This window comes from Branchiostoma belcheri, unplaced genomic scaffold, assembly GCF_001625305.1.
Source record: "Branchiostoma belcheri isolate BF01 breed outbred unplaced genomic scaffold, Haploidv18h27 scaffold4, whole genome shotgun sequence".
NCBI lineage: Eukaryota > Metazoa > Chordata > Leptocardii > Amphioxiformes > Branchiostomatidae > Branchiostoma > Branchiostoma belcheri.
In genome coordinates, this window is record NW_017804020.1 from 3935662 (window position 1) to 3949929 (window position 14268).

At 42.0% G+C, this 14268-nt stretch overlaps 1 protein-coding gene across 1 annotated transcript in view; it reads right to left on the minus strand.

Annotated features, from left to right (window-relative positions):
* The window catches only part of LOC109477163 (gamma-aminobutyric acid receptor subunit beta-3-like), a 31865-nt gene that overhangs the window by 2349 nt on the left and 15248 nt on the right, over positions 1 to 14268 (minus strand). The window contains exons 5-7 of the mRNA XM_019778227.1: positions 3594 to 3731; positions 2907 to 3059; positions 572 to 798 (exon numbers count right to left, since the gene is read on the minus strand). Of these exons, the coding sequence (XP_019633786.1) occupies positions 572 to 798; positions 2907 to 3059; positions 3594 to 3731 (518 nt within the window). The remainder of the gene's footprint in view (positions 1 to 571; positions 799 to 2906; positions 3060 to 3593; positions 3732 to 14268) is intronic.

A 14268-nucleotide genomic window follows, 5' to 3' on the forward strand; every position in this document is an offset into this window, starting at 1 on the left:
ATGACGTTGATGTCCTTGATCTCGACTTTGAAGGCGGCACGTTTCTCGCGAAGATTGGAGACGACGTTGGACGCCACGTCGAAGAACGTGGTCTGTCTCTCCCTTCTGCGCGTGCTGGAGGCCGTTGACCCCAGCCCGGGGGAGGTGGGGGACTCGTCGTCGATCTTGGACTCCATGACGGCTGCCTTCAGGGGACCCTTCAGCGGCTTTGCTTCATCCAGTACCTTTACCTGAAAAAAAGAGCAAGTCCGTGGCTGAGTAGACATACCCTGGAGTCTCCGTGCCGCTCTCTCTCTCTTCCTCTTTTAACACGTTTTTTTACTATCTTAGTTTTGCCTTAAAGAAGACAATAATCTACAGTAGACGTGTCTACATGTACTTCCTGGCTTGTCTGTTAATGTGAACAGAATCGATTTATCTTTGTGTTGAGGAGCAGATATCTTTAGTGCTCTAAGTATGTGTCACATTTGCCTGCCCCTGCAGTCTTCCGTATGACATTTCCACATACCAATCACAGGCAAAATGGTACTAGTTCTCTGTCAGATAGCAAAATATGACACGATCATCGAACCTCCTCCTGCTTTTTATTTTTGTTCTTTCTGGCCCTGAGCCTCTTCCTAGCTCGGTGCTTGGACGTGGTGGACTCGAAGTTGACGAAGGCGTACTCCAGGAGGGCGGCGAAGACAAAGACGAAGCACATGACCAGATAGACGTCCACCGCCTTGATGTAGGAGATTCTGGGTAGAGACGCTCGCGCACTGGTGATGAACGTCGTCATGGTCAGAACGGTGGTTATACCTGGAAAAGAACACACTATTATTTTCAAAACAGTTCCTTGTTTAAAGTTCACACTGGGTTGAAGGCCTTCGGCAGGCAGTGTTTTACTTGCCATGGGTTTTTTTTAAATGGTCTTTGTCACATAAAGCGATTAGTCAGTCAGTATAACAGTTATAGTTATCAATGGAATGAGTCTAAAGTTTCACACATTGTAACTCATCACGAGTTAACGCATGAAGAGTTAGACTTGCATCTACAGTACATGACGCCACACAAGGACACACTGAACACAGCACTGGCGGACAAGCCTGTAGATTTTAGATATGTTGCGGTGTGATGTAGTAAAAAAACATAAGATAACCTCGTTGAGTTAAAACAATGCGAAGTTATAGGCGATGGAGATGTCGCGAGCGAGGAAGCAAAAAACTAGTGAGAACGCACCAGAAGAGAATAGCTGTGTCATGCTGAAGAGAACCATGGAGCCTGTGGGGAGATCATACCGCGGAGTGACAGAAGATGAGAAGAGAGGGTGAAGCAGCATCCATCAAGGATCTGACACAGTCGACACAACAACGCACAAGGACACAAATGCGGGGAATCTCCAATGCAACCATTAAGTTGGTTGCCCTGCTGTGCGCAAACGTTATTTAAACGGTCGCCAGCACACCATGCACCGTTTGTTCCCACAAACGCGAATTCCACACACACAGAAATAAAAGCAAACATAAGACAGGTGAAGCAGTGAGTGAGGAGGCGGGGGGAGAGTGGGGGTACAACACACGCGGAGAGAAGGATGAAGATAACCGGTTTTTAGACGCACCAGTGAGGTGGAGTGTCATACTCAACAGAACCAGGATGCCTGCAACGGCAGACCAAAGACACCGTTACATGGGGGATACGCGGACACCGCAACAAGACGGATGTGTCATCGGAGTTCTTAACTCCCCAGCTGCAGCCTTCAATACATTAGACTAATCGTGGAAGAAGTGTGGTGTGTGGTAGATAATGCACAGAACTGAAACCGCTTCAAGCAACTGCGTTGAAGGCACATTATCTGCCACAGGCACCCACTTTGCAGAGATAAGGTGCAGAATTACCACGTACAGGGATTAGGAGTTGCTGAAAACTGTTGAGCTAGTTTCGGCACAGGCAAATCTTTTAATCAATTATTGTCTAAATGTTCTTGATACTTTGGTGGTGCAATTTGTAAATGTCTTGCTAGTGCATATGAACATAGCCTTTAATGTGACTGTCTTTGACCTTAGTTAAACCCATTCCTTCGTAACTTGGAATGCCAAAGGCACAGCAGATTCATCACGAGCAAAACCTTTCCTCTAAACGACGATCAATTTTACAGCCTTCATGTTGGATATCGCAATCGAAAAATAAAAACTTTTAGAAAAGGATTTATGAATTATCAACATGTGGCTGGAGATACAAAGCTGTCGAATTCCAAAAGGGTTACGTTTATTAAAAATGAGCCAGAGAATTAAAAACCGACATTTTACGTGCTCATGGAACACAGTTACATACGAGTCGACAGTAAGGGACGTACGGATGTGACATATTTGAGGAACATTGTCGTCTGACACGGACCACAAAAGACTGGACAAACATCAGGCAAGACGAAGTTTCAACGAAGACAACTTATGTGCCTTCGAGAACGTTTCAATAATACTACTGATGAAGAATGAAGTAGCTTTAAACGTTATATATTTGCGAGTGCCGTTACCTTACGATGTGGTCACTGTTACATGTGAATTTTATCTCTTTCTTAATGGTAAAACATGAGTTTCAATGATAGTGAACCCCAAAGGAATGTGCAGTCACGTCGTCAGTATGTAGCTATTGGAAGTTATCATAGTGTTGTCATTGCTCAGCATGCTTGTGACATGTCGTAAGAAGCAATGGAAAGCCTATCGTAAGTATGGCTATATGTCAACAAAATCGTGTACTGATGGCAGCTTTATTTCTAAATTCTGTTATCCTTGCAGAATGTAGTAGGTAAATCATTGATGCTACAATGATGAAGAAGAATCAGCATGAGGAACCAATTTGTAAACTGAATTCTGCCCAAATATCTGATGAAATCCGTACATATCCGTCCTGCATGTAAAGATGGTCCATACCAAGAGCTACCCTGGCCGGCACCGCCTCGTGGTTGATCCAGAAGGACACCCAGGAGCTGATAACGAGCAGGATGGATGGCACGTAGGTTTGCAGCAGGAAGAAAAACACGTTTCTGTGCAGCTTGAAGCTCAGTATCAGTCTCGGGTAGACACCTGGGAAGACAAAATGTGATAATGTTGTTCCACAAAGTGTTTATTGCTCGGTATCTAAGTGCTCAGGTAGACTTTTTATAGATATGATGGTGACGATGGTCTGTCTCCAGCAGCTACAGAGCTGTCGTTGCGGAGGCATTCAACACCTACATCCATTTGGTTCCACTGTGTCTTCTTCCCATGGCCAGCAAGTCTGCTGAGCTGTTAGGGCTTCTTCACAAGTTACAAAGTTATTTTCTGTCCATACCCATTTGTCTTCAGCTAGGAAGAATACTGTGAATGTTATGTCACTCCAATGGAGATCCCAACCAATCAATCAATCAATCAATCAATCAATCAAACAAACAAACTTTTTGCCATTGCAATACGACACGAATACACATTCTGTTTCTTTGTTAAGAGCAACAAAGTTGCTAACAACAAAGGGGGTCTTGGCTCAGATACCACGTCATGCCTTGGAGAGAGGAGGCAATGCCTCGATCTGTAGCAATAGCAAACTCCCACGTATGTCTATTCTACAAGGCTCCAACTTACCTGTTTCGTAGACGGATTCTGAGGTCATTGTGTTGTGATCACCGAGGGAGAACTGGGACAGGTCGATCTTGTCCAGGTTGTGTATTGATTTATTACCGTCCTTCCACGTGAATATCAGATCTTCTTTGGTGTACCCATCTTAAAAAAACACAGAGTTAGTATCATTTGAGAAAAGAAGAGTTTCGACTTCCCATTGCGATATTTAGAACCTAGCTCAACGTAACAGATGAAGTCATCTAAACCACAGACAGAGACATAATGCAAAGCTTGTAACTCTTTTAAATTGTAACTTCCATCATTTAACTTATCTAACTAAATAATTAAATGTTAGTCAATTCTTTATGTTCCTTACTGCTACGAAGGTACACATCACTTTTATATCCACACTTAGTTTTGTGATTCAAAACTTCATTTACCGTACGGGTAGATTCTCGTAATTGACAGATCACCAACTTGAATGTCTTGTTTTTAGTCATTTTCCTTTTACCCACTTTGTAATTATGTACGTATTTTTGTTTTACTATCGTTTTATGTTTTTGAGTAGAAGGTGTCACATAAGTAATTTGTGCTTCTTGCCTGGGGTAGTACCTAGTAGTTGGGGTACTTGGGAATCTTCAAATAGGTCTTGTTTTGCATTGGCTATAAAAAATCAAGTACATGGCACGTCTAACATGCAGGTACGGAGAATGTTGCGACGTCTGGAACTGAGTGCCTGGAGGAAACCAGAGGAAGTGCTGGAAAATGAAACGCTAAACATTTCAGAGAGCAGACACTTCCAGACTTCATTTCCTTAATTCAATGATTGATCGTCTAATAAATGGCGACCCCCGACAGTGTAATGGATCTGGAATGCTATCAAATGTGTCATTATCGTCCATTATCATAAGTCAAATAGATTAAACAGAACATCTCTTTGCTTCCACAGAGATCGATAAAGGATTGACGTACATCTCAATTCTATGTATATAGGATTGCCAACTGTCTGCTTCATCTTTGATGCCATCATACGACCTAAATTGCACAATGAAATAAGTACCATACGGCAGCAGTACATCAAAACAGAAAATGCAACAACTACTTCCTCCAAAAGGTACATGGGACTTAATTAAGCTAAGCCCTGAGGTACATTCAGCTCACAAGATGACAGATGTATGACATTTGTGAAATTTTCAATGCTAACGGTTACCGGTTACCCATTCTAGTGTTAACAGGCATAACCCTTGTCCAGATCCACGTTGTGTGACCAGCAATGGCTAGAAATATAGGTAAATATTGGATGGATTCATGTCTTCTCTTTTTTCCCCTACAGGACGTAATTCCAGGGCCAGGAAGCTTGCTTCATTTTCGTTTGTCGTTGACAGATGACTCAACCCTGTCAGACATCCCCCAAAACCGGAATCACAATCATTGGATCCGAACATGCCCCTGGCGTTAATTAAGTATTACTCTCCCGGATACTTAATATTACCCCGATTTCTTTATTAAAGTTACCCGCATGCCTTCAGATGAACTCGGCCTGTGTGACATTTTTTCTAGAATCACTTTACCTATCGGCGGTTTGGTGTGAATCAGAATGCGCGCTCTCGGTTCGAGGCTCATGCGAAACTGATGCATTCTTAACGCTACATTGAGCTTGTGGCACGATTATCATAAATCGTCGGTTGAGGTCCAGTTTGCAGTTGCTGTAAACTGTACATTTAGCAACTATAAATGTAATATTTGAAAATATTTCTGACTCTAAGTCAACCTTGCGAGGTCCAGTTTGCACCTGCTGCAAACTGTACATTTAGCATCTAATATTTGAATATATTTCTCAACGCAATTTCAAGTCTGGATGTGGAGTAAACTGCCAATATGGTCCCATTGCAGATGATATGGGTTTATCTATCACCGTTCGTTTGGAAAGCATTATTAAGTATGCTTGCTCCAAGTATTGTAAGATCAAATTTTGAGCAAAGTTGGCCCTGATCTCACTGCGGGTGCGATGGTTTTCCTTTAAAAGTATTTAAATTACTCTTTCTAACCAGGTGTATGGTAAATGTGCCCTTTGGCAAACTCTCTGAATACAAAAACTTTTGTCAGTCTGATCTGTCGAAGATGATGAAGTAAGACGTTATGTACCATTCATGCTAAGTGACTCTCTCTGTGGTCCAGATAGATGGCTGTCTTACAACACACAACAGACAGTCTTATCAAAGACAGCCCTGAAATCCACCAAACGGAAGTTGCGTATCTCAAATTTACGTATCGCGTTCCAATCTTCATCGAACGTTTCCATCATGCGCACTCCATTTAATGTCGTGCTCTGTCAGCAAATCCCATTGTAGATTGGCATCGTTTACATTATAAAGGTAGACTTCTAATGTTGATGTCTGAAGAAGGTGTCCTTTGCGATATCGGGAGACCTCCCGGCGCCAATGACTTTAGCGTTTTGTCTAGGTGTCACTTTTCTCAATAAGGTGAAAACGATGCAGGAATACATGGCTTTGCATGCTTTCACTATCAGGATTTCTGTCCAGACGTCTTTATGACTGTCCAGTGGTAGGATTGGATGTCCTTTGTCTGTTTTCGGTCCTTTAGACTTCACAGGAAACCCCTGAAAATCCTAACCTTTTATCATCCGAGCCCGACGAAATCTTAAATTTATGTCCCTCATGTCTACGAATCCCACATTATCATGGTCTCTAGGTCCGGCTGCTCATGTGTCTGACAGAAGAATACCAAGTACATCGGCTTGTGTTTGAGAAATGCCTGCCAAGATTTAGCTCCCATCAGACTGTCGTGATATACTACATTGTAAAGTGCTCAGACTTGAGACTTTGAGACTTTCTGCTTTTACATGTGGCACAGCGTCTGGTACGTTTTCGTTCCATTTGCTCCATTCTAAACTAATTTCATGTATTTACAGGGATTGAAATGAAATTGTAGCCCTGTCGCTATGGGCTTGATGTCTGACTATGATTAGTCGATTTCTTTTTTATTACTTTGGTTTATCGCTTGTGGGTTTGTTTCTTAGCAATTTCTGTAATCAGATATTTTTTTGTTTGTTGCAGTGCTTCATTTATAATTAATCGATATTTCTCTTCCTGATTCTTAAATCAAAATTAGTTAGCTGTGAGGAACAACATTCGATTGACACAAAAAGTTATCATCACTTAAAGCAGGCCTTCGCTGCCACCACAAATCACCTGCTTGAATATTGTGTCAACAATTTGAGTTAAGTTATGCGGTCCTTTGTGTGAACTCCATAGTTCATAAAATACAAGGCTCTGTTTCATAGATAGCCGAGCTTTTCTAAGACACTAACTGGACATAAATTGCTGGCCCGGGGCCCATCACCTTCTGCAAGGACCACAAAACTAATCTTACGGTCTAATCACCATTTCAAAGCGCCCGGATTGCATCTTTATTGCATGTGTTGCACAATTCACTGAGCCTGAGCTCGTTACAGATGTCTTGTAGATGATCGTGTCATCACAGCCAGGAAGCAACAGAAGACCAGATAAGCAGCAGACGTGCTGATTGATGTGTCCTTTAGGCTGCTCAGTATTCAGTGTGCAGTCAGGACGACCTTTTCCACTTCTAAATGGGAGCACTTTGTGTGACTACTCTCTCCGAAGTCGGGAGTATAAATTGCGAAACTTGACTGTGTTCTCGAACTGAGCCGGCAGCGTTTGGATGATAGATGGCTCGGATAATTCGAACTGCTGTTGTAGCAACAGTAGGAGTGCAGAGAATTCAACAGTCAACTCAATGCCATGCTTCTGTTCGTGAAGCCTCATTTCTTCCAGACCGAGATCGTTATGCAACCGGTGAATGACCAAACATCTCTGGGCATCGGAATACCTTCAGTTGGTGAACATTGACATATCTCTCAAATGCTTAACTTTCCCTCAACTTTCAATGGTCTGGTCATGGTTGAGTCGTTTCTTAAGAGCTTGTTCCGTCAGTTGAATCACCAAGCCGACAGGCTGCAAGAGTGTGTACACTTTGGTCGAAGTTATGGACAGCAACTATTGCAGTCGACTGTACAATCTTTCATCCATAGATGATGGCCAGCCAGAGACCTTTTACGCTACGCTTCATATCGAAGTGCTGAGAACTGATTCCCAATAAACTTGACATTCCAGCCAGGACGGAGTTTTATTCACATTGTCAGCACTCCACGCACGGTTTCTCCTGCTGGCCGCAGCTCAACTTTACCTTTCTTCTTTCTCCCCCAAAATAAATCAAAACCAGCTGTAGCGTAGCTAATGCACTCTTCGGTGCCATGGCCGGTTTTGCAATACGCAGATAGCGAGAGTGGCTTGAGTTGTCGCCTATCGCTGGTGAGTGGTAGGAAGTAGGGCTTAACTCCGGTCATGAAGTCTTGTAGGCGCGCAAAGAAACTTGCCTCTGGCGCAACAGGGCGGCTTTCATATAAGGTCGGCATAACGAACATGCATGGTGTCAGAGCTGATACATCCGCCAGCCATTACGTTCAAAAGACGAGCTATGCCGTACTTAGAGAGTAAATATATGGAGATTACATGCACGGTCGTATTGGGAATGGGGCAACACTGTGCGCATGTTGAATACAAGCAGCTGCAGATTGCCGTCACATTGCTATGAAAGTTTAGTGGGAGAAAAGAGAGTGGTCGCTCGGTCAATATTTTTGTGGAATCATGGATTTGTAAACAAGTGTTTGAATCAGTTTGGAAAGATTTATACAACAAAATGATGGAGAAAATGGATGGGTGTCATGTTGCCTCGGACCTCACACGACTTCCAGGGACGGGGTGACATTTTTCTATTCTTACTGGAGGCTTAAGATAAAGTGTAGCAATGTGTTAGCACGTCAACTCTGTCATCCACACCCATTCAGCATGCGGTCTTTGGACGTTCTAATACACCCAGGAGAGCAGACCCTGTTTGTACCCGCCGTAAATGGAGAAAAGTGTCCGGGTCAGCATGTGTCACTTTGAAAACTGTCTGGCAGGGCATAGTTTTCGCTGAGCTATCAAACAGAGACGTTCTGAAACTGCAAGCCTCCACCAGGTGGGTTAGGCCTAAGAACCAAACATTGTGTTTCCTGTTTCAGTCCTGAAAAATTAGGGTCAGTAGGTAGGGGTTATCTTTTTTCTCTTTCTATGTTTTTTAGACGTCAGTGATATCTATATAGCTGTCTAACTTATACAGTACAGTTAAACAAAGTAGAACTTGGATGAGGACACTATCATTCTCAATGTCAATGTAAGAAAACCAATTGTACAACGTTTTATTACTCAGATGTCAGATCATGGAGCTAGAAAACGTTTATCATCTCGACAATTTATGTTCCTTGCAGGGGTCCACCCCCCAAAAAGTCTAAGGTTGGCAGGTTTTTCTAGGGTCCGTCGGGAAACAGTTAACACAACATTTTCTCCTAGGCCTTATAGTAGAAGTGAAAATAGGGCCTGACTGGCCAGGGGTTCACCATTAGGATTTCATTTCCCCTTCGGAAGCAAATGAAATGGTCCACTTGAATCTTTTCCCTACCTGGCTAAACTCCTCTGGCCAATTCTTATCCCTATTTGGCAAACTTTACTGTATGTTATAGTTTGTTGGAGGCTATGAAAATGCCACCTGTGGTGAAAGCTGTATTTGATTTATACTTGCGCCAGAAAGGCACACTTTGCCATATCCATCATACCAGTCTCCCACTGTGAAGTCTTTGTTCTTTCCTTCTGCACATAAAGCTTTAAATAGCAGCAGCATCTAAGACGTTTGGTAACTTATTAAGATGAAAATCAGACCGGCAATCCCGGCATTTTGTGGAACTGGTGATTGACGAGTATGTTTTACTAGTCAAGCCCATAATTACCGTAAGGTAAAGTAAAGTAAACGTACATTTTGCCACTTCTGAACTGCCTAGCACATTTCTTTTGAATCCCCTCCCCCAAAGATTAACAATTGTTGGCATGCCTTTAAGATTTCTTGGTCCTTTGATTTGGAAGCTTCATGGAGTTTGGCGTTGAGGCTGTTGCGCTCAGTTTTGTGTCCAGCACGCATGATGGAAGTATGCGGAAAGTAACTCAGGGTGGCTAATAAGTAAGATTTCGCGCCGAAGTGCCCCGAACCGCAACACGGCTCAGACTGGCCGTCGCCGGGGCGTACGTACCCGGCCTTCTCCGGGCAAAATATAGGACCTCCGTGTAGAACCTTCAGTCAACCTGTCTATGTATAACAGGGTCACAACAGAATAGCGGTAGCCTTAGCACATGAATACACACACACACACACACACACACGGCTAAATGACATTTGGCATTAAGGTAGAGTGGCTCGCATCAGTTTGGGGACACCATATATTAGTATAAAGTCAGTGTGGCATCACATAAAAGAAGGTCGCTGGGAAAATAAGGACACCTTTTACACAAAGGTGAGGGAACGCCATCGGGAGGGTTATGTGCAAGGTCCTGCAGAATGACGACTGTACTTGGTGCTTCCCGAAAAAATATTAGTGACCAGGAGCAACACAATAAAACTTTGCAAAGAGATGTATCTTTATACACTGAATATATTGATAGTTGTCTGTCTGGTATCTTTGAGGCTAATTAGGCTTTTCTGTAAGCAGTTTTAACTAGAAAGGTAACATTGATTTTGCGCATATAGTCTGTTCTGTTAATGCTCAAGCACATTCATTATATGGTCAGACAGGAGTCTAAATCCCTCATGCAACATGATGTAACCCAACACTAGTTACCATGGTAACAGACAATCTGGTTCAGGTCATTGACCTTTTTGGTTTGGAGAAGAAGAGAAAACGTAACAAAAACAATAAATAAAGTTTAACGTGCATCTGTCAAAGCTTAAATATGACGTGTATCAAATATTAGAGCAATGAAAAAAGGAAAATCGTTCCCCTGATATAGGAATAAAAACTACTTCCCTGAGGATATATTGTATGGATAACATGTATTTGACAAATGCACATCTAGAGTGGGGCTCTGCCAGCGGAAATGCGGAGTGGCGTGTCCTCAGTTCCGAACATTTCTTCCCGCCATTAGGGGTCTAATGCACACACTGTCTGCACCAAGGTCATTGTTTCTGGGATTAGCAACAAACCATGAGAAAGCTTTCTGCAATCGATCATGTGGAAATGACATTTGGACTTCGATAGGAACTGATTTATGGCTTTGAAATGTGAGCATTGGATGGGAGTGAGCGATAGGACACGGAGTATACGTGGTCAGAATCACACCTAGCCTCTACTCTAGGCGGAAACTAAAGGCCTTAGGTTCTAGTGATCCATTTTGCGGACACAGTTGTTGTAGCAGTTCATTGAGGTTTAGTTATGTCACCGTCAAATGCTTATCTATCACTGTATTATGAACATAATGCATGGTATAAGATAGATACATCAATATTAGCACTTCGATAAGGGCTTCTCTCCCTCATATCAGTAGAATCTTTGACAGAAAACCTGACAGACATGGATCAAAGCTGTCGCGCAATGACATCTAAATCGATGCAGTTACCCAAATCGAAGGAAGTCGAATTATCTTCGCCTGCATATGAAACCACGATAAACTCAGGTGCAAACCAGATTTTTGTTACATGATCACGTTTTGTATTATGCAAAGCGGCGTTTGTTCAAAAGTAAGTTTTTTTTCAAAATGTACAAACAGATACTAGGTAGAGTGTATTGACCACTTAAGAGAGATATTTTTTTCAATTGTGCCTTGATGGTGCATTTTCAACCTCATGGCATTTGCGTGAATTTAACCTTTTTTTTTTTCAGAAGAACCACTTGACACAGCAAACGAAAGATGCTAGCTCTGCAACTCTTGAACGTCATTGTCATTCAAACCAAACTGTCAGCCTCTGGGTATCTCCGGTCTGGAAAAATGTGACCATTTCTGCCCATTTAAGCCTACAACTACCAGCTAGCGGCTGTGATCTGTGTTCTATGTAAATAAGAAGTCTGCGTGTGAAGGGTTTGAGATGTGCGAGCTGATAAGACAGTCTCGTCCCCTGAGAAAGTTCTGTGTACTTGACCTATAGGTGATGAATGCCAAGACAGCCTGCAAGCAGTAACGAACATAAAGTGCCAGGAAATCATGTCATTTCTCCTGCCGACAATAATTTCTCACAGTTTTTTCTTTGCATTTTAAACCACCTGCGCCGGTTTCTGACAGCTATCTGGTACGTACATTCAGAGCTGTTGGGCTAGCCTCTTTAACCCTCAAGCCACCGTAGGTATTTTTGCGACTTATCTTACCGTATGTAACTGACCCCATGATATTTCGCATGAATATAGCTTTTTAGTGACTCTATTTTGTGATTTTTTGGTATGTATAGTCTCATTAATCTGAGGGACAATTTGACAGAATTAGGTGTGAATAATATCTGGCCTTCAATCAGCCATGTCGATGACCCTTGACTCCAAGTCCAGAGGCAACTAGGTCTAGGGTCACAATTTTTTTAGTTGTCTGAGTCAACATGTTGAGGTTATTCAAATGGCAGCAGAAAACAAGCAAACATATTAAAAGTTGACAACAAAAGACACACTTGTTAAAAGTGTAACCCTCAAACCACACAGGGTTAAAAACAGTTACTTGAAGTACACAAATGAAGCCGATAGACTACCATTTCTACTATACGAGACAAATTCTGGCTTGAACTGTAACTGTTATATTCTATCCTTGAGGCCGAGACCGATTTATTCCTTGGGTTGTCGGATATTTCAAAGTAACTCCTTAGGGTACATCGTGAAATGTCGTGTCTAATATTCTTTCTGAATCATAACAGTGGTTTTGAACTCGGTCAGTGTTCGCCAAGGTGCAAATAAATTCCTACATCTTCTTTCCCGTTATAAATAGCAACATCACCTGGGGTGCAGTTAGATACCTTAGGGAATCTAAAGCGTTATCGTTATCTTTTAGTTCAGTAATATAGTAACTCTCGAAGGTATTTCGACTCTGATTAGCTTTGTTTTTGAAGTCATTCTGTGGCCTTGCCGATTCGAATGTAACGTCGTGTAACTTTTAGTACAATCCTGGGGGGATGTCGAGGTAAAGATGCGAAGGGATAAGTATAATTCTCCCCCGTACAGGCACCTTGTGTTTACCGAATGACTGAATTTTGCCACAGTCAAAGCAGACTAATGGTTTCCGCTTGCAACTAATGCACTCTCCTATTTTGCATGGGCTTAATTTAACAAACAGGAGCCAAAGATTCTTGATAATGAATCTGTGTGTTGTCATCAAAGCAATCCTAAGAGACCAGGTTGAGCGACAGTAACCACATTGTTATTATAGCATTACCTACCTACCTACCTAGTCCCATGACCGACACTGGTCGTCGGGGGAACAAGGCAGACTCAGATAATAGCATTAAAGACAATCAAATAATGAAACAATAAATCGTAAGCGTCTAATACAATTATGCGTTGTTCATTGTATATGCGGTTATGCTCCAGGTAAAATCATTGCCAGATCTGTTAGTCGATGCCTCTATTGGCCAGTATCACATGATAAAAGAATGTTAATCCCTGATATAAACTAGAAAGGTAACATTTGCAAAGCAAATGCATTATGTTTACCTTCGCATATGGTCTGCTCTGTTAATTCTTACTCAAACAACACATTCACATATATGGTCAGACAGGAGTCTAAATCCCTCCTGCTATGAAATTGCAACATGATGTAACCCAACACTATTTACATATGTCATGGTGATAGACGTTTGGTTCAGGTCATTGACCTTTCTGGTTTGGAGAAGAAGAAGAAACGTAGAAAACACAATATGATTTCCTTCGGTAAACATAAAAAGTACGTACGATATCCTCATGAATAATGAGGAAAGCGCCCATCACATACCTCCATATACCATTAGATAGTTTGTAATGTCCTAATTTTCAGGGTTTGCCTGCAGCTGTTGCAGTTAGATCTGGTTTGTGTGGTGGGTTGATTTAGCTCTCGGCTTGTTTTTATGACCGGGAAGTTTTGTCGATAATAACCATACAGACATACAGCTCTATTAAACAAGAGAGATAAGAATGTACGCTTGTCAAAACAGTTGATGATGCATTACTGAGTGATAACTACAACACTGTAAATCAGATACTTGATAACACGCACTAGATCTCAATACAGGGCATTATACTGTAAATCATGGTACATAAAATATGGGAAATCAGGGGTCAGGTGAACATACATCTATAAGCCAGGTTCGCTCGAAGATAAAGTGAGTGACTACGACATTATAAATTTGATGGATAATGCCTACAGCCTCAAAACCAAGACATGATGTTGTAAATTATTGTCCGTCCAATAGGGGAAATCAGAGGTCAGAGACCATTTGTAAATATGGAGACTTACAGCTTTCCAGCTCCAGGGTACATGTCTGCTCATCCAGCGGGTATTTTCTCAGGTCCATCTTGCACGCAAGGACAGATGTTATTCTAGCAAAAGAAGGTAGCGATCAGAATGTATGCTTGTAGATGCGAAGTGTATAAGTATAGAAAACTAAAACAATTAAAACTTCGGCTATCAATGTTGGCTTGTGATCAGTATTATTGACACGTTTTTCAAGTTTACATCGTAGAATTGATTGGATGTATTCTACCATAAGTGCATTTAGGCCACATTGACTTGATTGTATGGATGACATCCTTTGTAAGGCCCCAAACTAGTGCGCGCGAGCGAATAGA